Source organism: Xenia sp. Carnegie-2017, unplaced genomic scaffold, assembly GCF_021976095.1.
Source record: "Xenia sp. Carnegie-2017 unplaced genomic scaffold, XeniaSp_v1 HiC_scaffold_1, whole genome shotgun sequence".
Classification (NCBI taxonomy): domain Eukaryota; kingdom Metazoa; phylum Cnidaria; class Anthozoa; order Malacalcyonacea; family Xeniidae; genus Xenia; species Xenia sp. Carnegie-2017.
Window position 1 is genome coordinate 1,380,729 of NW_025813402.1, and position 23,591 is coordinate 1,404,319.

At 35.5% G+C, this 23,591-nt stretch overlaps 3 protein-coding genes across 8 annotated transcripts; 2 read left to right on the forward strand and 1 right to left on the reverse strand.

Moving 5' to 3' along the window:
- The first annotated feature begins 238 nt into the window (after nt 1-238).
- Nucleotides 239-5,491, forward strand: LOC124445041 (E3 ubiquitin-protein ligase TRIM71-like). Of its 2 annotated transcripts, XM_046995766.1 has the most exons (8): nt 239-729; nt 805-942; nt 2,068-2,292; nt 2,408-2,669; nt 2,755-2,994; nt 3,545-3,639; nt 3,706-3,970; nt 4,831-5,491. In XM_046995766.1, exons 1-8 carry the CDS (start codon nt 283-285, stop codon nt 5,286-5,288), a joined length of 2,130 nt encoding a protein of 709 aa, XP_046851722.1. In that variant the 5' UTR covers nt 239-282; the 3' UTR covers nt 5,289-5,491. The 2 variants fall into 2 exon arrangements, with proteins under 2 accessions (XP_046851722.1, XP_046851721.1); XM_046995765.1 differs by having other exon boundaries at nt 239-942.
- LOC124445072 (solute carrier family 2, facilitated glucose transporter member 10-like) lies at nt 4,887-23,384 on the forward strand. Of its 2 annotated transcripts, none has more exons than XM_046995790.1 (17): nt 4,887-4,910; nt 12,657-12,704; nt 12,776-12,872; nt 12,955-13,040; nt 13,939-14,055; nt 14,913-15,019; nt 16,099-16,182; nt 16,271-16,374; nt 17,345-17,453; nt 18,120-18,206; nt 19,219-19,305; nt 20,328-20,438; nt 20,992-21,034; nt 21,456-21,971; nt 22,484-22,606; nt 22,798-22,930; nt 23,003-23,384. In XM_046995790.1, the coding sequence occupies exons 2-17, from the start codon at nt 12,692-12,694 to the stop codon at nt 23,133-23,135; spliced, it is 1,950 nt and encodes a 649-aa protein (XP_046851746.1). In that variant the 5' UTR covers nt 4,887-4,910; nt 12,657-12,691; the 3' UTR covers nt 23,136-23,384. The 2 variants fall into 2 exon arrangements, with proteins under 2 accessions (XP_046851746.1, XP_046851740.1); XM_046995784.1 differs by lacking the exon at nt 4,887-4,910 and adding an exon at nt 12,469-12,527.
- Nucleotides 5,359-11,733, reverse strand: LOC124445014. Of its 4 annotated transcripts, none has more exons than XM_046995738.1 (7): nt 11,524-11,733; nt 10,364-10,436; nt 9,112-10,239; nt 8,255-8,660; nt 7,860-8,069; nt 6,120-6,305; nt 5,359-6,055 (listed from the first exon to the last, which is right to left on the reverse strand). In XM_046995738.1, exons 2-7 carry the CDS (start codon nt 10,364-10,366, stop codon nt 5,649-5,651), a joined length of 2,340 nt encoding a protein of 779 aa, XP_046851694.1. In that variant the 5' UTR covers nt 10,367-10,436; nt 11,524-11,733; the 3' UTR covers nt 5,359-5,648. The 4 variants fall into 4 exon arrangements, with proteins under 4 accessions (XP_046851694.1, XP_046851703.1, XP_046851711.1 ...); XM_046995747.1 differs by lacking the exon at nt 10,364-10,436 and having other exon boundaries at nt 8,255-8,431; nt 8,468-8,660; nt 11,524-11,719; XM_046995755.1 differs by lacking the exon at nt 10,364-10,436 and having other exon boundaries at nt 8,255-8,423; nt 8,460-8,660; nt 11,524-11,719.
- Nucleotides 23,385-23,591: the final 207 nt, after the last annotated feature.

The window sequence follows — 23,591 nt, forward strand, 5'->3', positions numbered from 1 at the left end:
TGGCTTTGGGAATTCAACATTTTTACAGGCGCCACCGTTGTTTTTATATTGCTCGTATAGAAAATTATCAGCTTTCGTGTTATCTGCGATAAAATTATCGTTTATGGCTACGGAAAACGAAGACACCTTCTCTCGCCGCCATGTTGTGTTCGACAAAAAACATGAATTATTTACGATGTGTATGAATAAAGTGTTTGTTGTATGGAAACGGATGAAATAATTAGATAAATATCATTGAGTTGCGGATCCCGGCATATTTCATAATTCGTCCGGTATTCTAAGATGAACTTTGAAAAATTTAGACTAGATGCTCGTGAGGAGAGGTTGAATAAACCGCTCCTTATGAGTTGTCTTCCTTTCATTTACTGCGAATGCGGAGCTGAGAAGCAGACGAAGAACAAAGTCGTCGATTTCTCTCAGCAAACGGCGGCAAAATTCTTTGCAGACGAAGGCTGTTTTCTTAAAAATCGTCTCCGGAAGTCCGGTTCAACAGAGCATGAAAACGAAGAGGTTTTTCATCTTGATAATAGTTCAAGAATTGGTCTGACATTCTCATATTGCCGGCAATACACGGAGTCTCTTTGTCAGTCTTGCGTTTATTGTGATAAAAGTACAAAATTAACATTCAAACATCACTCAAGAACACGTGGAGAATTTGAAGACAACTCAAAGACCTCCACTAAGGAACATTGTGGGTTATATCAGTACTACGGTGAACATCGTGTGAAGGTTGAAGACAGCTCAGAGACCTCCACTAAGGAGCATTGTGGGTTATATCAGTACTACAGTGAACATCGTGTGAAGGATCATTGCCCTTTGTGTGATGGGACTTTGTGTCAGAGTGATCTACAACACCAAGGTCGTATTGTTGGATGGATAGATAAGGGTATCTTCAGTGAAATAATGGCTTTTAAAGAACTTATGGAAAGAGCGACAGCCCAGGTACCATATTGATACCATCTCTGGTACCAAACTCATGCAATCTCTAGTACCATACTCACATCATTTAACGGCATCTCTAAGACAATGATAACATCTCTCCATTGACAACATCACCATAGACAACATCTCTCCATTGACAACATCTCTATAGACAACATCTCCATTGACAACATCACCATAGACAACATCTCTATAGACAACATCTCTATAGACAACATCTCTATAGACAACATCTCTATAGACAACATCTCTATAGACAACATCACCATAGACAACATCTCTATAGACAACATCTCTATAGACAACATCTCTATAGACAACATCTCTATAGACAACACCTCTATAGACAACATCTCTATAGACAACATCTCTATAGACAACATCACCATAGACAACATCTCTCCATTGACAACATCACCATAGACAACATCTCTATTGACAACATCTCTATCTCCATTGACAACATCATAGACAACATCTCTATAGACAACATCTCTATAGACAACATCTCTATAGACAACATCTCTATAGACAACATCTATAGACAACATCTCTATAGACAACATCTCTATATACAACATCTCTATAGACAACATCTCTATAGACAACATCTCTATAGACAACATCACCATAGACAACATCTCTCCATTGACAACATCACCATAGACAACATCTCTATAGACAACATCTCTATAGACAACATCTCTATAGACAACATCTTTATAGACAACATCTCTATAGACAACATCTCTATAGACAACATCTCTATGGACAACATCTCTATTGACAACATCTCTATAGACAACATCTCTATAGACAACATCTCTATTGACAACATCTCTATAGACAACATCTCTATAGACAACATCTCTATAGACAACATCTCTATAGACAACATCTCTATAAACAACATCTTTATAGACAACATCTCTATAGACAACATCTCTATAGACAACATCTCTATAGACAACATCTCTATAGACAACATCTTTTTAGACCAGATATCTATAGACAACATCTCTATAGACAACATCTCCATAGACAACATCTCTATAGACAACATGTTTATTGACTAGGTCACTAGTGAAGACATTCGTATCTTTCAAAAAATTTTATGTTTCTTAGATTGAGACTCGTCAAGATGTTGCTAGTGGTCATCGTCTTCTGATGGATGAACTCCGTTCCCGTAAGAAAAAGATTTGTAAACATATCAAACAATATTTTGTCCACTATGAACAAGGGATGGAAAATATCGAAAAAGAAATCTTACAAACCGTGCTTACATGGTACGATATTCAGATCGAAACAATCGAGCATGCGCAGATGCGCGAAGAGCAAAGAATTGATAAAGTACGATGTTGAAATTGGAACTAAGCAACGAAACATAAGTTGTTGTATTCAATGATCGTCATAAGAAATTTCAGTGTCTGCAATTTAATTTTTCTCGTTTTTTTTCCCTATGTAGGTCTCGGACGCTGTAAAATCCTCCCGAAATCGTCGTGAACACGATTCATACACTGAGATGATTTTCCTGAAACCTTTAGTTCTTCAGTCGAAAGTTATCTGTGGCTCAAAACAGAAAACTGAAGATGGTTTTAGACCATCAATTGGGAATTTGATACGCAGTGCATCATGGGATGCCTCGGTTGATCAAACTCCCTTTCAAAAAACAACTGGTGTAATTTTGCCGTCAATCTTAAAAAAGATTCCTCCAGTTGATCAAAATGGTATCGTTAAAGTTATGAACTTTTGTTATCCAGAAAGAACAAAATATTCTCTGAGAAAATGCTGACATAGTTTTGTTCTCACTAGATGATAGAGGCGGTATGTGTAAACGACAGGCTATGTTTTTGGCGGGAAATAAACAAAATACAAGAGAAACTCGGTTGACAGTCGGCAATCGCCGTAAACGTTTCGGTGTAGATGGCGTGGATTTCCATCTGAGTCGAGTGATTTCGCGCGAGAATACCGCCGTTGGGGGGAATGGCACTACTCGTAACTACAGATATGACAAGATTTCAAGAAAGAAAAAGTTTGGAAAATCTGGATCAGGTATTAGATGAAAAGTCTTTGGTAACTATTATTGACTCTAGGGAATCGTAAATAATGTTATGTGATAGTGGGTCCTAGTCGTACACAAGTAAACAATTTTTCTCATCTCTAGCGCAGACGCTTTGAAAACTTTGTAAATTAAAAGTTGTTGGCGTTTCCGTGATGTTTGCTATGTCGTTGGCCATAGTCGACGAGGCAGTTAAACTCCTTTTTACCAGTTATTTTTATTCAATTTTCTTTTGTTAAATACATCATGTCAGAGTGGGAGATCTGTTTATTGAGTTGAAAAATCTATAAACCTGTAAAAACACGACATTCACTACATCATAATCAAGAAGCCAAAATTCTAGGCCTTCTTCATAAATGAAAACAGCCACATTCCAAAAATTGTGGATGTCCTAAACACTCGTGGTTTCCCAAGCACCCGTACTGTCGTTTAGCCGAACTTCCTATTGCAAAGAAAACTTGTGCTTGATCATTTTTACTGTTCTTGAAGATAAATAAAACACCCGAGAATTTATTAACGGTTGTTTAACATATTTTGATTTAGGTCAAGGTGAGTTTTTACATCCCTGTGATGTTTGCATAGATCAATCGCAGAACGACAGAATTATTGTATCCGATTTCGACAATTGTCGTGTACAGGTAATAAACTGATTCCAAAAACGAAAACATTTATTTTGAAGTAAAAAAGCATGATTTTACATTTAGGTCTTTTCTTATTACGGCGAGTTTCTCTTTGCGTTTGGTAATCGTGGTTTTGGTCCTGGTCAGTTCAATGGTCCTACAGGTGTTGCTGTACTTCATGATAAGACGATTATAGTGTCGGACTGTCTCAATAACATCGTGCAGTTGTTTTCAAGTCACGGTATATTCATAAGCTCTTTTGGTACGGAGGGACGCAATGAGGGACAGTTTTGGAGACCAATGGGGATAGCTGTGGATAGTCAGGATCAGATTATTGTTGTAGATCAAGGTATGGAATTAATAAAATTGTTATAATGTTTATCTTGTTGTTTAGTCGGTAGAACATTATCTTGTTACTATACCTGAGTACATCACAACAACGTGATGTTATTATCTATGATATTAAGATATGAAAGAAACTAGAACTGTGTTTTCAAATATCATCATAGTCCACAGTTGATTTTGTAGTTTAGTTGGTAGAACATTGATGACAATGATTATCTTGTTACTATACCTGAGTACATCACAACAACGTGATGTTATTATCTATGATATTAAGATATGAAAGAAACTAGAACTGTGTTTTGAAATATCATCATAGTTCACAGTTGATCTTTTAGTTTAGTTGGTAGAACATTGAAGACAATGATTATCTTGTTACTATATCTGAGTACATCACAACAACGTGATGTTATTATCTATAATATTAAGATACGAAAGAAACTAGAACTGTGTTTTAAAATATCATAGTCCACAGTTGATCTTGTAGTTTAGTTGGTAGAACATTGAAGACAATGATTATCTTGTTACTATACCTGAGTACATCGCAACAACGTGATGTTATTATCTATGACATTAAGATATGAAAGAAACTAGAACTGTGTTTTAAAATATCATAGTCCACAGTTGATCTTGTAGTTCAGTTGGTAGAACATTGAAGACAATGTTTATCTTGTTACTATACCTGAGTACATCACAACAACGTGATGTTATTATCTATGATATTAAGATATGAAAGAAACTAGAACTGTGTTTTAAAATATCATCATAGTCCACAGTTGATCTTGTAGTTTAGTTGGTAGAACATTGAAGGCAATGATTATCTTGTTACTTATGTCGCTACCATTGAATCCATTTCTTTGGTTTCAGGTAACAACAGATTACAAGTGTTCACTGCAAACGGCGAATTCCAGCACACATTTGGACGGATGGGAAACAGCAATGGAGAGGTAAGTTGTCCAAATTTTGTTGCAGTGGATCATCACGACAATATTTACGTTTCCGATAAGTTCACTTTACAAATACAAGTCTTCGGAAAGGACGGAATCTTTCTCAGAAAAATCTCCACGAGTCAAATCTACGGATGTTTTCAAGGCCATGTGGACTATCTCTCCGGTATAGCAGTGGATACTAGGGGATATGTTGTGGTAGGAGTCAAGGGTAGTTGTAGCGTTCGTGTTATCTCACCAGACGGTGAATTTCTTCGTGGTTTTTCTCCTACCGGTTCCCTACCTTCCCGTGTTTTGTCCTCACACGGAATTGCTCTTACTTCCGTTGGGGAAATAGTGGTGTGTGATTGGTTCAATAACAGGATTCGCTTTTTCTGATTGGTCAGTCGAAATACCCTACCGTATTGGATAGGTCGAACATAAATAAGATGAAATTTCAAAAAGTCTGTTGTTCTTCGGAAATTGTATTCTTTATTGAGAAATGGGGCTTGCTACAATCATCTTGACCGAGTGTCTTAAGTATATATACATTTGTTAAAAGATTAAAACTAGTAAAAATTAAAAAATTGCAGATTTTGTAATTTTTGTTTTACGCGCTGATTAATTCATTGCACAAAACTGCAAAAAACAATTAGTTTCGCAACAGCTTAAAACTCAATTTCAACATTCACGAGAATGTCAATCATATCGTGAATAAATAATACACAACGAGACAGCATTTCATTGAAAAAAACATCCTCAGCTTTTCGGTCGCCAACCTTTCAATAATTTCTTAATCTTAAGTCGTTGCAACGGGTCGACAACACCGAGAGCTCCTAAAGTTTTCTCATCTAACGCTTTAAAGATTTCCCCGTCTATTTGTTCCTTTCTAAACTTCGATATGTGCTCCGTCATGTTCACTGCTCTTAAAACCTGGGAAATTTCGTTAGTGCTAAGCTTTGAAAGATCTTTCGGTATCTTAAACGTTTTCTTTTCAACGGGCGCAATCTCGTCGTAAAGATTGTCGTCGCCATTAAAGGTTGCTTCGTCTGAGACACTGCCATTGTGTCGTGGCTCCGTCGGTGGAAGTTCGGGCAACTCTCGGTCACAAAGCGACGTCGGTGAAGATGACTCTTTCTCATCATCTACAGGTATGACATACATATCTAAAACATAAAACACACAATGAATTCTCCTTTCAATCTTACTTTCTCATAAATTATATCTTACCTGGTTCGTCAGTAATATCTTTGTTGCTAGGTGACGGAGGCAATGTCGATGACGTATGTGATGACGATTTGGAAGGTTTGTCATCCATTGGTTGATTCTTTGAAAAGAAATCACGCATTTTTTTCCCGCCCTTTTTGCCTAACGTACTTTTTCCCTTTTTTTCTTCTTTTACGTTTGATGGTTGACCTTTTAAAAGGAGACAAACAAATTAATGATCTCTAAGGGCTATGAATTGACGAGAATGAATATGACGTGTTATCTGAGCTTGACAAATCAAACACTTCCATTCACTGTTTATTTGAAAGCGAGGAACCTGGGTTCTAGCAGAAAGAAACGTCGTTCTATATATTCAGTGAGTTGATTGAGTAATGCTAATTTGAAAGCGAGGAACCTAGGTTCTAGCAGAAAGAAACGTCGTTCTATATATTCAGTGAGTTGATTGAGTAATGCTAATTTGAAAGCGAGGAACCTAGGTTCTAGCAGAAAGAAACGTCGTTCTATATATTCAGTGAGTTGATTGAGTAATGCTAATTTGAAAGCGAGGAACCTAGGTTCTAGCAGAAAGAAACGCCGTTCTATATATTCAGTGAGTTGATTGAGTAATGCTAATTTGAAAGCGAGGAACCTGGGTTCTAGCAGAAAGAAACGTCGTTCTATATATTCAGTGAGTTGATTGAGTAATGCTAATTTGAAAGCGAGGAACCTGGGTTCTAGCAGAAAGAAACGTCGTTCTATATATTCAGTGAGTTGATTGAGTAATGCTAATTTGAAAGCGAGGAACCTGGGTTCTAGCAGAAAGAAACGTCGTTCTATATATTCAGTGAGTTGATTGAGTAATGCTAATTTGAAAGCGAGGAACCTAGGTTCTAGCAGAAAGAAACGTCGTTCTATATATTCAGTGAGTTGATTGAGTAATGCTAATTTGAAAGCGAGGAACCTGGGTTCTAGCAGAAAGAAACGCCGTTCTATATATTCAGTGAGTTGATTGAGTAATGCTAATTTGAAAGCGAGGAACCTAGGTTCTAGCAGAAAGAAACGCCGTTCTATATATTCAGTGAGTTGATTGAGTAATGCTAATTTGAAAGCGAGGAACCTGGGTTCTAGCAGAAAGAAACGCCGTTCTATATATTCAGTGAGTTGATTGAGTAATGCTAATTTGAAAGCGAGGAACCTGGGTTCTAGCAGAAAGAAACATCGTTCTATATATTCAGTGAGTTGATTGAGTAATGCTAATTTGAAAGCGAGGAACCTAGGTTCTAGCAGAAAGAAACGTCGTTCTATATATTCAGTGAGTTGATTGAGTAATGCTAATTTGAAAGCGAGGAACCTGGGTTCTAGCAGAAAGAAACGCCGTTCTATATATTCAGTGAGTTGATTGAGTAATGCTAATTTGAAAGCGAGGAACCTGGGTTCTAGCAGAAAGAAACGTCGTTCTATATATTCAGTGAGTTGATTGAGTAATGCTAATTTGAAAGCGAGGAACCTAGGTTCTAGCAGAAACGTCGTTCTATATATTCAGTGAGTTGATTGAGTAATGCTAATTTGAAAGCGAGGAACCTGGGTTCTAGCAGAAAGAAACGCCGTTCTATATATTCAGTGAGTTGATTGAGTAATGCTAATTTGAAAGCGAGGAACCTGGGTTCTAGCAGAAAGAAACGTCGTTCTATATATTCAGTGAGTTGATTGAGCAATGCTAATTTGAAAGCGAGGAACCTGGGTTCTAGAAGAAAGAAACCTCACCATCGGTTTTATCCGATTCTTCATTCAACTGACTAGCGCTGACGCCATTTCCTGTATTCTTCGAGTCTTGAGGTTTTTCTAATTTTGTACTTTCCTGCATTGTTGAGCTTCTTGTTTGCGGCTCCTCAAGATAACTATGAAGGACTTCTATCACTGGCCTTTCGCCTTTCTTTTTGTCGTGTTTTCCTTTCTTTAAGCCGATAAACCGACCTAATGTAGTAAAAAATTGTCAAACGAAGATGTCAGTGTGTTTTACCACGAAGATCAAGGAAATCCATTTTTGTATTTCGCTCGCTACAGCAGCGCGAAAAAGTAGGATAATTTTAGGCAGAAAATTGATTTTCTTTCTAGAAATCTTTCACATAGTTGATAAATCTAATTCTTTCCCTTCTTACCCAGAGTGAGTCCAATTGAACCACGTTCTCCGTTTTCACGGTTTTTGTCTGTCTTGTCTAACTTGGTAGTTTTTTCAGTCTTGCTAGTCTTGTCAACCTTTTCGTTCTTGTCAGTCTTGCTAGTCTTGTCAACCTTTTCATTCTTGTCAGTCTTGCTAGTCTTGTCAACCTTTTCATTTTTGTCAGTCTTGCTATTCTTGTCAACCTTTTCATTTTTGTCAACCTTCTCCGCCTTCTCTACCTTAGCATCTTGTTTTTCCGCGCGCAGCAACTCCGCTGGAACAAGATAACCGCTATCATCTTCTAATGGTTGAGGCAAACTTTCATCGTTCTTGCTTGCTTTCTCAATAGCTTTGGATTTTTTACCGTCAGCCTTCTCCTTTTTTAACTCTTTCGTCTTGTTCTCCTTCGTGAAAAATAGTATTCTCCGTTAAACGAGAATTTTGTAGTCAAGGCGTGTGTTCGTAAACAAATGTGAAAAGATAAAGCATGAAGTCGAAATAAAAATTCTTTGTTTGTAAATATGTAAATAAACAGCTGCCATGGCGGTTTAAACGCTCCACTAATCAAAAGGATCATAATAATATTTGCAGTCTTTACGATTATACGAGTAACATAAAAGTCAATAAAAACGCCGACTTCTTATATTTCTATAGTTGCTGTGCTCAAACAAACGGAGATTTCAAATTAAGTATAATTAAACCAAACTGAAAAAAATTGACAAATTCCTGCAGATAATAAGCAAACAATTTGCGCAATTGGACGCCCAACATAAATTACCTTTAAAATGCAAAGATTTCACCTTAAAAATGCGAAGATTTTGCTTTAACAATTACAATAAGATAACATCAACTCACCTTATTTGCAACCTTTTCCTTCTCTTTGCCGTCTTTACTTTTTTTATTATTACTCTTCAAGTCCTTATCTTTTTCTTTATCGTCGACCTTCTTTTTCTTTTCGTTATTTTTTTCCTCGCTATTGCTATTCGTTCCACGCTCAAGAGCAGAACCCCGAATCAAAACACTACTTCTCTGAGACCTTCCACTCGGGATAAACGACCCTACAACATCATAATAACTTTCTTGTCCATAAACCCACTGAACAAGTTCCGTTTCGGGGTTTCCGAATGTGACACTCGTGTTCAAACGTGTATAAATTTTATCCTTGTCGACATCTTCGTTAAACTTACGACATAAATCTTTGTGTTCGGCATTTCCTTGCAGCAAAGCTTTTGATGGTATTACCTTAAAATCGAGTCCATTCGGAATGCAATAGACTACCTTCTTTCCTAAGCTCGAGGCTATCACAGAATCCACAGTCAGCAGGCGAGTAAGGCGGATTAAGCCACTTGATGATTTCATAATAAGATCGTTAAGAGAGGCAAATGCTGTATTTGTCAATGTTGACTGTGTTAATCCTATTCCAATAGGAAATGTAGAATACGAGCGAACAAACTCGTTGATTTTTCGTTCGTTCGTCGTTCCCATAGGCGCGAATCCACCTTCAGCGTTGCCTTTAATGTCGATTTTTGCCCCAATCTTCTTCCTTTCACAAGTAAAAACGTCTCCACCACTAATGGTTTTTTTAAACACAATTGTCAACACTTCCCCTCGCTCAATTGCTTGTAATTGTTCATCTTTTGGTTTGCTTGTTATCAAAAAAAATCGACACGTAGGTAGGGCTTTACGTAGTTCATTTAAAGTTCTATATTCCTCGGCCTTACTCAGCTGGTATACCTTTGCCGTACAATCATAAGGCAGAACAAAGGTCTCGCCATCAGAAACGAGACAGCCTTCGATTTTCTTTTGAGATTTCGTCTCGTGAAGCACCAACTCAACGCTGCTTTTCAACAATTTACCGTCTTTCTTTACTTTGACAACTTGTGGTGGTTGGTGCTCAAGTACGAAATTTTTTAGACTGTGTTCCTCGTTACTCCATGGGATTCCAGACATCGCTGAGAACGACGCACGATGCCAGCGCTTCGACTAAAACGGAATTTTCAATTAAATGTTGTAATCATGACAAGCGAACTTACATTGCGACAAATATGTCGTCGCTTGATCGTCGAAACCCGCCCACACAAATAGTAACGAAACCGTTTAGCATTACCATAATGAACGAAAGTAAACAATTCGAAGTCGCTTCCTGCCTTTGCGTGTTTCTATCTTCGCGAGTTGCTCTTCTGAAACGAAACGTTTTCATTTTGTCACATTCAATCTTTTAAGCGAACAAATGAATTCGCTTGAGACACAAATATTATCATTAAAGTATTATCTGTCTCAATGGCATTGTTATTAAAACTTTGAAACATTCCGCGATTAAACACGTCATTTAACACGTAGAAAAACACCTACCAAGTACATGACATTTGATAATATACAATGTTAAACCAAGGGTTATATTCCGTCATTCATTTGTAAAGTTACATAAGAAATAATCTTGCAATTGTTATCTTAGAAATGAGATTGCTGAGTATTTTTCCTTGGTGTCAATCTCCTTCAAAGATAAAAGAAAGTCTTTGTATTTTACTTCTTATTTATGATAGAATATGGTCAAAATATACATATGGCATATTCTTGTACGCCCTTCATGACATAAAACGCTTTGCGTGAAAGATTTAAATGGCAATTTACTAAGTAAATTATGGAATATGATACTTCGCCTCGAGCAGTATGGGAAAGGGGGGGGAGAACGTTTTTCCGGGAATGAGAGGGGTGTAAAACATACTGTTTCTAATGAAAACAATAGCATTTGAAACTTTACTTTTCGTTATGAGTCATTGTAAGTATCTCTGATCTTTGATAAAATACAAGGTTTGATCATATGAAATAACGTCGTTAAGTGTTTCTAAGACATTACGCGTCATCGGAAATACGCTACATTTCATAACAGCCAATATTTTATAAAATTACTTCGAATAATATCGAAACAAAATTACTTCCAGCTGCTGACTGCGGGTGTTCCTAAAATTTGCTTGAGGAACATGCTTAACTGTAGATGAACAACAAATACTTCTTATTTATAGCGCTGAAACTAAATAAAAACAGACGCTGTTTTGTACTTTCAGCGCTTGTACTTGTGTATGAATTTAAAAGATTAAATTACATTATAAGAAATTTTAGTCTGGCAAATTTTTCACTTGTTATGTTTTGTACGAAAAACTCTAATTTCGCTTGCGAGAAATTTTTTAAAAGTTTAAATCAATATTCGGCTATTAAAAACATACAAGTTCCACAAAAAATTCCCAAAAGGTATGAGAATTTTCTTACCTTTGTTGAGTATATACAATCAATCAACATAAGGGCGACGCCAGCAGACCACGTTGCAATTGTATTGTCATTGCCTCTATTTTTACAAGAAATTCATCAAATACGACTTTATTTTCTACGAAATTAAATATAAAGATTGCAACCTTTATTTGCGTATGTTTATTTTGAAAACTGATGAAAAAATGAGGAAAAGATGGATTGATGATGATAACAAAGACGTAAACGATCCTTATTTCGAGAGTTGATATTGAACGGACGTCACAATATGAAATAATTTACCGTTAATAATTAATATTAATGTCTATATAAAATATTAATGTGCTCGCAAACATTAAACTTCGCCGTGAAAAGTTCAAAATTTCAAAATACTTTATGAACATTACAGTGTTTTGAATCTTACAGAAAAAAACGCGCTTGAAGTGTAGACATTAAACTAATGGATAAAACGATTGAGAAATTTTGAAGTGTTGACCACCATATAAAACTTTCATAATAAAATTTGTTGTAATTATTGTAATTGGCCACAATAATATCTTGTAGAAGTCCCCCTGATTTAATTGTATTGGAATTGAGTTCCGGGGTATAAGGTATTCGGAAAATGAAAAATATTTTTATTATTTATTCCGGGTGGTGACGGATGTATTACGAATGGTTACGAAGATTGATGTACAAAACCACACAAGACGGTATTTGATGAATTCCTACGTTGAAAAAAATGTTGATAAGGAAGCGTATTTCCTGCATTTTTGCGTTGCATTACAATCGATGAATAGCTCGCTTAATGATGCTTTTATTTGAATGTTTTATGCAGTGCGGTGTTTTGAAATTAAATGAGATATGATCTTCGCACTTAGCTGGACAATTTAAGCAATCGTCTCAGGACCTGAAAAAATCAGGTGACTCAGGGATCTTGAGTCATGATGCTTTTTATTGCTGATCTTTATGCTGTTATTGTTTACTGACCTGGAGATATTTTGATTTTCGTTTCGTATTTCACATAGAAGGTAATTAGGCATCAGAATTTGGGTGTTTTTTAAGTATTCCTACGTAATCACAAATGGTCATTATGTAACGGGGTCTTTATTTAATACATCTCGGAAACTGTCAAACTAACTATTTCCGTTTTAATATAGGTTTCTTGTCGACTCTGGAGCCCGAAAACCAAAAGATGGCCGAGTTAGGTTTGTTTGATTTCTTAAATTGAAAGTTCTAGGTTCACTTTTTTAACATGAATGTGTTTAATGTCAAACAGAAAATTTACTGCTTGAGGGAAATTCACACAAAGAGCAGTTGTACTGCGAAATGGAAATCTTGGATGGAACAAATGTTGAAACAAGAAATGGTTTTGGGTATTAAGGTTTTTCATTATATGGATTACTTGTTGTAAGTGTTGTAGCTAACTTGTGGACTTTTACATTGATTAATTTGTAGGTGCATAGAGATTTCCGGTTCAAAAAGATACATTATTGCTGCTGTCGTGGCTTCAATTGGTGGAGTGCTGTTTGGATATGACCTCGGTAATGTCTGATAACTACCATATCACATTTTTTTGATATAAGAAATAAAAGATGTTTACCGTGTTTGCACTGGTTTATGCAAACCAAGGAGACCTTTGGGAGAACTCGAGAGTTGATCAGTGCAAGCTCGACTGTAAGTTGAAGATTGCACCTGCTCAAGAATTCTCACAAACTTCTCCAAGGTTTCATAAGCCAGTGCAAACACAGAGAACATCTTCTATTTCTTTATACAATAACAATAATGTGAAACAGGCAAACTTAAAAGAAATGTTTTATTTTTTTGTCTAAAATGTATTCATAATGTATTTGCAAACTCTCGTTTATTGATTTGACTATTTGCTTTGTTGTGCTCAGATCTCTTTGATACAAGCTAATGCAAACACAATTCTAGACAAGTCACTTCATGCATTTTATTGTCCTTTATTTTATAAATTATTTTAAAGTAAATGGTTTGAACCTGGGAGTATCGTTACATGTTTGTAAATGTAGATCGTCCAGGTTGGTATAGTCCTGAGGACTGTTTTTGTTGTTGTTGACTGACGTTTCGATAACCTTAGCGGTAGTCATCTTCAGAGTCAAAATGAGTCAAAATGACTCTGAAGATGACTACCGCTAAGGTTGTGGAAACGCAGTCAAACAACAAAACAGTCCTTCTCAGGACTATACCAACCTGGACGATCATCATTTACAAACATGTAATAAAATATTTTGGTGTTTACATGTTTGTTATACATCATTTTTGGACAGTTTGAAGCAATAACGTATATCCATTAAAGCTTTTCATACTTTTCTCTCCAGTTGGTTTGGAATTCATTGTTTTGTGCTACACCTTATACAAATCAAACAGTTAGATGAATTTCATATATTAAGTATTCTGTTCTTTATATTTGATTCACAGGAATTGTGTCTGGTGCTAATTTGCAGTTAAAAGATGATTTCCATCTTAATTGTCAAAAGCAAGAAATGGTCGTTAGCTCTATGTTGATTGGTGCTTTGTTTGGCTCTTTAATTGGAGGTTTGCACTTGAAATGATTAGATGTATAAAAGATCCGAGGTTGGGAATCTTGATAAGATCTTGTCTCGGCAAAATCATGGAAATCTGATGCCTTGATGTTGGCATAATCTTGCGAAGATATTACCAAGTGTTTTTGAATATCTTGCAACAATCTTCCCTAAGATCATAAAGGGAAACTCTCTTTGCAAGACTTTGCCAAGATTTTTTGCTTTGAATTATCTTATCATGATCTCGGTCAAGTAATGAAAAATTTGTGGTAACATCTTGTATGTGAAGATCATGATTAGATCTTGACAAGATCAACATTATGACAAGACCATGTTTAAAATCTAATGCCAGATCTCAATCATCGCTATCTTACTACACTCTAAATGAAAACACTTGACAGGGTGCGAATTAAGGTGGAAAAAGGGCATCACAATTTACTGAAAGAATGGTGAAACATTTTTCCAGCACTAAAATCACATGAAAAGCATTTCGGTCCAAAATCTTTCCATCTTTCACAGTTTTCCACAAGTAGAACTGAATAGGAATCTTATCATAAAAGTAATGAAATTACAATTATAGCGAGTTAATATGATTATAAAAATATGATTATAAAGTAAATTAACTGGATCTTTGTGTATCACATTTTACTGTGCTTAGTGCATCGCAATTCATGAAAAGTGTATTGCATTTCGCAAATTGCATCATGTTAATTCGCACCCTGCTTGATATATTTATAATGCATAATGCCATGTACATTTAACAATATTTTTATTATGTATATGCAACAATGCCTAGTTACAACTTTAATAATGTCTACAACCTTGTAACACGACCAACATATAACACAACCCACATGCTTTCTTTTGCAGGTTATATAATTGATTTCTTGGGAAGAAGAAAGACCATTATCCTCAACTCTTTAATTTTTTTTGCTGGAGCAGCTCTCTTGGCATTTGCGCCTTCCTTTGCCTTACTTGTGAGTTTAATACTTATTTAACATTCAAATATGCCTTCCTGTGCCTTACTTGTGAGTTTAATACTTATTTAACATTCAAATATGCCTTCCTATGCCTTACTTGTGAGTTTAATACTTATTTAACATTCAAATATGCCTTACTTGTGAGTTTAATACTTATTTAACATTCAAATATGCCTTCCTATGCCTTACTTGTGAGTTTAATACTTATTTAACATTCAAATATGCCTTCCTATGCCTTACTTGTGAGTTTAATACTTATTTAACATTCAAATACGCCTTCCTGTGCCTTACTTGTGAGTTTAATACTTATTTAACATTCAAATATGCCTTCTTATGCCTTACTTGTGAGTTTAATATTTATTTAACATTCAAATATGCCTTCCTATGCCTTACTTGTGAGTTTAATACTTATTTAACATTCAAATTTTATTGAAGTTTTTTTGGATGTAAAGTTTGCAATTTGTTCTGACGAGTAATTGAGGGGATGCTATCAGTGGATACTGATTTTATAATAGTTTTATCATTTCAAAAGTTGCCTTGATAATTTTTAGTGAATTATCATTTGTAGATGTTGATAGTTCAGGTTAGTAAAGTACTGAAAAGGACTGTTGTTGTTAATTTTGTCGGATGTTTGGACAAGTTTAGCTGTAATCTTCAGCATCAACATCAACATTCTTTCTCACAACTGAACTAACTTTGACAATTGCATCTACAAGCATGCAACAATATAATGTATTGCTCACTCATTCCAATCATACATTTTGTTTTTGAAAATATTAGTTGAATTAAAACATGCGCAGCACATACTTTAAACCAGAGGTGGGCAACATACGGGCCGGGTCCGGGCCCTGAAGGGATTTTGACTGGCTCGCCGACTGTATCCGTCTATATCTGTGATTAAGATATTGAATATTATTCATGTAATAATCTGGCCCACCAATAACTTCATTTTCCTGAATCTGGCCCGCCAACTGGAGAAGTTGCCCACCCCTGGTTTTAACATATTTAAACATTTAAACATTCCTTGCTTCTACTCGTGAAAATAATAATTTCAAAAAAGTTTATGTTTTGTGTAGATTGTCGGTCGTTTGATTGTTGGTTTCGCCACATCCCTATCTGCCATAGCTGAGTGTATATACATTGCAGAAATTGCTCCACCTGTAAATACAATGTTTATTGCTTTAAATTGTATAAAATCAAAATCTTATTGTCTTAACTTTTATTTTATATGTTTTACTTCTCATCCAGAAAAGACGCGGTCTTTTGGTTAGCTTAAATGAGATTGGCATTGTATCTGGTCTTCTCTTTTCATATTTGGTCAATTTCATGTTTATAAATACGCCCAATGGATGGTACGTATGCCTGTTTTCAGTGTGCGAATTAACGGTGTGCAATGTGCAATTTGCACATATTTTTAGCTAAAATGAAAACAATTGCACATCACTTTTTCAAACGATGTGCAAAAATCAGCGGTTTTAACGAAAAACACTGTCGTAAATCATATGAATTTGTTCACGTTTAAAAATATTAATTCAGCAATTAGCGCTGTATAATAATTAACGTAATGTAGATTTGCTTATGCCTCTAAAGAAACACTTTGTCAAAAAAATTGCACATCGTTTTTTTCTGAACTAATTCGCACCCTGCTGTTTTCAAAAAGCTCGCTCAACCATCGAGTGAGGCTTTAAAATCACCTCGCAACTATTCAACAATGATATTTTCCCTACACTGAAATATTTTGACGAGAAATATTTTAGCAATCATCTTTCCGTTGATGGAGGTAGGAGTTTGCTTCTGTTTGGTGGAGAAAGATTTCTGTGTCATATTCAATGGGTGTTAGTGAGCTTTTGTGTACAGACGTCAGTTGTAAAAAGAAATTGTATATGAACAACTTTTGTAAATTCATTTTTCAAACTTGAGTCAATATTATTAAAACTTTCGAAGTGTGAGCAACGTTGTACAGAATTGATTGTTTCTGTACAGCTGTTTAATGTGATATGTAGGGTATATATTAATATATGTTTAAAGATTGGTAATCCAGGCATTATATTGTTTAAAAATAAAAGTTTCTCCGGATTTTCAATGATTTTTATTGAGCTTTCGACTCGTTGCTTCGAGCCTTCATCAGAATGAGGAAATTATGTATTTACACTTGCTTTTAGCTTGTAGTTGCTTAGAGCGTCTAATTGGATTAGCAGGTGGATTAATATATGTATACAATCAACTTTACTGTGATTTATTTAAGAGAGAAAATTTTATTGCCATCTTCGGAAACTGATTTTTTTGACATTTTTTTCCTTGCTAATTTGTGTTTATTTACAGGAGATATATGTTTGGTATATCCGGAATTCCAGCATTGCTTCAAGGGTTTGGTGTAATATTTCTACCTCCCAGTCCGCGATGGCTTGTTTGTCAAGGACAAGATGCCAAGGTTTGATTACCATGTTAATTAATGATGTCATTTATCTATTGTTCACCTTCTAGAATTATCCAAAATCGTCAGTTTTCGAAATTATCCCATGATATCACTGATCTACCCTTCACCTTCCAAATCATCCCATGATGTCATGGATCTACCATTCACCTTCCAAATTATCCCATGATGTCACTGATCTACCCTTCACCTTCTAAATTATCCCATGATGTCACTGATCTACCCTTCACCTTCTAAATCATCCCATGATGTCACTGATCTACCCTTCACCTTCCAAATCATCCCATGATGTCACGGATCTACCCTTCAACTTCTAAATCATCCCATGATGTCACTGATGTACCCTTCACCTTCCAAATTATCCCATGATGTCACTGATCTACCCTTCACCTTCTAAATCATCCCATGATGTCACTGATCTACCCTTCACCTTCCAAATTATCCCATGATGCCACCGATCTACCCTTCACCATTAATAATTATCCCACAATGTCATTGATCTGCCCTTCACTGACTGATATTACCCCACCATTTCCCCTATCATCATCCCATGATATCTCTCATCTAAGTTTCATAGTCCATTTTTATCCCTAATCATCTCTTGTGAGAAGTGTCATGTCCTAAAATTTCTACTTAGTGATAAAATTCCATGTATTTCAATAGGCCTTGCATATTTTGAAGTTATTGAATCATGGCCCAGAACCTGAACAAGAAATTTCAAAAATAAAGGATTCGGTGAATCAAGAACGGGTTAGATGCATTTAATACGTATAAGTTTGTCTGTTCTTTGGGTTCTTCTACATTCCTAAGTAAATAAAAAGACATCAGCTTTTATCTGCGTATACAATACATTACATGTTTGTAGATGTAGATCGTCCAGGTTGGTATTGTCCTGAGAAGGACTGTTTTTCTTGTTGTTGACTGACGTTTCGACAACCTTAGCAGTAGTCATCTTCAGAGTTAAAAAATTGAGTCATTAGTCATAAGTCATTTTTGACTCTGAAGATGACTACCGCTAAGGTTGTCGAAAACGTCAGTCAACAACAACAAAAACAGTCCTTCTCAGGACTATACCAACCTGGACGATCTACATCTACAAACATGTAACGATACTCCCTGGCTCAAATCAAATACTTTATACAATACATGTTGAAAAGAATTAATCCAGTTGTAATATTCATATCTTTGAACACGTGACACAAATGACGTCAGATATGCATGCTTTTCTCGTATGTACTTTTCACAATGTTAGCAGTACTTTATTTTTTATATTAAAATCCTAAGAATCATTATGGGTCAACTGATCATTTTAACAATACTGTGTTGCGTTTCTCTTGTTTATACGTAAGATAAAAATACAGCTATTGTGACCTCATTCTGCGTATCATCTGTACTTTCAGAGATTATACAGTGTGCGAATTAAAGGTGTGCAATGTGCAATTTGCACATCGTTTTAGCTAAAATGAAAACAATTGCACATCACTTTTTCAAACGATGTGCAAAAATCAGCAGTTTTAACGAAAAACACTGTCATAAATCATATGAATTTTTTCACGTTTAAAAATATTAATTTAGCAATTAGCGCTGTATAATAATTAACGTAATATCGATTTGATTATGCCTCTAAAGAAACACTTTTGTCAAAAAATTGCACATCGTTTTTTCTGAACTAATTCGCACACTGTTATAGCTCTGGACCAATGAAATTTCTTGATGTGTGAATGATATTGTTTAGTTGATTCTTTATATTTCTTCATTGTAGAATTACAATGTTTGTTATTTGTTTGGTCGAAGGGAAAACATGCGAGGAAGAATGTTTGTTGGCTTAGGAGTCGTGTTCTTTCAACAGGTTCGTAGCTGTAGACACTTCAATCCTTCACTGTGCGTGTGATGGAATGAAGTGCGCATGCGCAGATAGTTTCTTCAATAAATTGTGACAGAGCGAGCTCGTTACTCGAAAATCAGTGCTCATAGATGCAGTCGGTCTTTCAAACGGTTGGACTGCGCATGCTCAGATCATTTTTCTAATAGTAAGTGACCGAGCTAGTTAATTATTCCCAGGCAGTAAAAAAAAACATTAATTTGATTGTTTTTTCAACTGCGTTCGTTGGCAGACTAAACTGTGCGCGCTTCTTCATCTTTTTTTAATAAATGCATTTTCAAACTCGATTACTGGGCCTGCCTTACAGCGCTCCCATCATGAGTCAAAGCTAAGTAGCCAATACGCAATCCTAGACATTACACTGTAGACAAAAATATTGCTGGTAAATTGTGGACAACAAGACAATATCTTTATTCCAAAGCCATCATCAGAGTATATACATAATATATCAATCCTAACACGGTGCCATCCAGTAAACTGTTATAGTGGCGAGAATCTCTCGTCCATACGCAGTTTAAAAGAGATTTGACTCGTCTCCAATCCCTGTGGGCTTGGTAGCTCAACAGGTAGAGCGGCGGACTAATATCCCGAAGGTGCGAGTTCAAATCTCGTCTAAGTCACATGTTTTTCATGTGCATATTAAAAACCGTGTTAGGATTAAGACAATAACTGATTGTACAGAGTATAACTTGTGATAAGTTTTATTGACAATGTTTTTATTTGCCCTGAAGTAAATGATGCTCGCGTCATCGTGCATAAATCAAAATTTAATGGAAGTTAATGTAGAAATGAAATAAATATATGAAACATTTTATAGTTTATTTGGAATTACCAGCCCAAAAAAAACCAGTTACTTTTAACTTTACTCCATCCTTGCGTCCTTATTCTTTAGTTAAATATAGCTTTTGTAATGGTAAACAAAGATGAAATAATTGAATCGTTAATTCGGAGATAAATATTTCTACATTTCTACCATTCGTATATTTCAGTTTACTGGACAGCCAAGTATTCTCTATTATGCACCATCCATATTCAAAAACATTGGCTTTCGTTCTCACTCTGAAGCGACGCTGGCGACCGCCGGCATCGGTTTATCTAAAGTAAGTTTCCGTGTTTCAAGACTTTCCTGCTGTCTTCAGTATTTTGGGGATTACTGTAATGTACGCAGATATATGTTTATAAATGTAGATCGTCCAGGTTGGTATAGTCCTGAGAAGGACTGTTTTTGGTGTTGTTGACTGACGTTTCGACAACCTTTGCGGTAGTCATCTTCAGAGTCAAAAAGTCATCTTCATTTTTGATTCTGAAGATGACTACCGCTAAGGTTGTCGAAACGTCAGTCAACTAACAAAAATCCTTCTAACGATCTCCATGGTTCAAACCATTTGCTTTATTACGCAAATATTATCATGATTATTTGCTGTAGCTTATTGGAAATTATATTTAAATAAATTGCTTGTATTCTAAAGTGTTTGAAGATGCATGAAAAGTCATCTGTAAGTACTGTTTCATCACGACACATTTCAAATATCAGTTTGTCATGTTTCAGAAGCTCCATTTGTTTGAATGGAATTTGCGGGATAAATTATCTTTCAAGTGTACAGTTCATTTGCAACAGAAGTCATTTATATGTTTTACATCCTGTTTTTTCAGCTGATTGCGACAATCATCACTTTAACTATGGTAGATAAAGCAGGTAGCTATACAACCGTCAATAATTATTCCCTTTGTACCATTATTATCTTGTTATCCTTCTGGAGACTGTCTCGTCCCGTTTATCGTAGTTCATAAGTATACTCTTGGCTGTCGTATATAATTTACCCTTAAGTGACTTTCTTTCCGATTCTTTTTGGTGGTCGTTTGAATTGTTGCATACGACCATTCTTTTTGTTCGGTGAAGAAGCGATTGCGTGCGTATGAAGCAAATGACACCATACTAAAAGGAACTGTGTTTTACGGATTTTCGACTGTCAATTAACCCTTGCAAGTAATCATTTCTCTCAGAAGATTACATTCCTCTATTACCTTCAATTACGCTACCGAAAAGTCTATTGATGTATATTCATTTTCTCTACCTCATCAAAATGTTTCACAACGACAACATTCTTTGTTGTCAGGTCGTCGTCGTTTTTTAATCTTTGGTTCTATCGTTATGACCATAAGTGTCGCCGTCTTGTATACAGCCACGATCAGTTTTCCTTCTCCTTACAAAGACATTTGTCAAAACAACGATACAAATCCAATGAAAACGATCAATTCAACTCTAGCTCCACGCTCATTTATAAAGAACAGTGGCCAAACATCTTCAATGTACACAAGTCCAGCTTTACAATTTTCCCATACAACAATTTCCCCCCGCCATCTTGGATCACAAACAGCGAACTCAAGTGTAAAAAATGTCTCAGCTACCTCTTATCGTTATTTTTATGGAAATTTAAGTACAACTACCTCTTCATCTTCGCAACATAATGGCTCACATCGCCAGTTTTTGTCAATGGAAGCAATGAACAACAGCCGCGCATTTGTCAATCAAACACATTCTGAGAAACGTAAAATGCCCAGTTTTGTAAAATACATTGTATTTATTTCACTTGTCGCTTTCTCTGCTGGTTATTCATCTAGTTATGGCCCAGGTATGACCTACTTTGGTATATCTATCTATTGTAGAACTAGATTACTAAACTGTTCTTCATAAAGATTCAGTAAAGATCATCTCTTATTGATCCACTGTTACTACAGAAGGAAACCTAAACTAAACTAACTTTATTTGTACCATAGATATCTCTATCAGTTCTAAACTATTCTTCCTAAAGATTCAGTAAAGATCATCTTTTATTGATCCAGTGTTACTACAGAAAGAAACCTAAACTAAACTAACTTTATTTATACTAGATATCTCTATCAGTTCTAAACTGTTCTTTCTAAAGATACAGTAAAGATCATCTTTTGTTGATCCAGTGTTACTACAGAAAGAAACCTAAACTAAACTAACTTTATTTATACTAGATATCTCTATCAGTTCTAAACTGTTCTTCCTAAAGATACAGTAAAGATCATCTCTTGTTGATCCACTGTTACTACGAGATAATTTCATATCAATGTGTTCTCAACAACAAAAATTAATCGTGAACCATTTTCCTTGTAGTTACTTGGTTGGTTCTAAGTGAGATTTATCCTACCCCCATCAAAGGAAGAGCTTTTGCTGCGACAACTGTCCTTAACTGGAGTTCTAATCTTGTTGTCTCATGGACCTTATTGGATTTAATAGGTATTTCCAATACTTGAATTTTTTTCAACACCACGGCCAGCAGTAATTTTTGCCATTCGCTGTGAGTAAACGTTTCCTTCACAGCATCGTTCATACCGTGAATAAAGACTAACTAGACATTAAAATGAAGGTTTTTGTGCTGTTTTAGTTGTTTCCATTTTGCTTTTAATATGCGAGTTTTGTATTTTTAGATTCCATTGGTGTGTCTTGGACTTTCTTTTTGTACGGATTTCTCGGTTTTCTCGCCATTTTATTCATTAAAAAATATGTTCCCGAAACGAAAAATCGCTCTTTGGAGGAAATTAATGCATTATTCTCTACAAGGTTGGCGTATCGCGGCTTTCTCTTCGGCTAAATTTAACGAAAATTAATATTTTTTGTATTTTATATTTGCAGAAATAGTGCGACTTCTGATGGTCGTTGTCCTTCCACAGGATGTTGTGGCTTCTTTGAAAAATATAATACCTTAACTTCAGCTAACATATCAAACATCTCACTGAATAGCGAAGATTGGAACGCCAATCCTTAAAAACACTTAGCTTTAAATAAAATGTTGTTTTAGTCGCAAGCTTTGTTCAACAGGTGTTACTGTCAAATTGTCGTCTGTTTTTAAAAACAATTTTTTTAATGTTTTTTAAACATTAAATGAAATTTTGAATATTTTTTGTTAATGACATTACTTTGCCAGTCGCAGCTTTAAATTGTGTCAAAACGAACCCGGCGATAATTGAATATTTTTGCCCGAAAAGGTTGGAAATTAAATTCTTGTTGGGCTGAAGAAGTGGCTTTTGATATTGTGTGTCTGAACATTGCTAATTTCATGTTATTTTTATCCTCTCTTTTGGCTAAGTTTTATATAAAACGTTCTTAAGAATAGAAATATTTGTTTCTGCTAAAAGCTCCTAGACTTTTTACGTTTTTTTGTTTGTAAAATAATCAAAACTCGGGCTTCGTGTTGAGTGACGCACCAATTTATAATTTATAC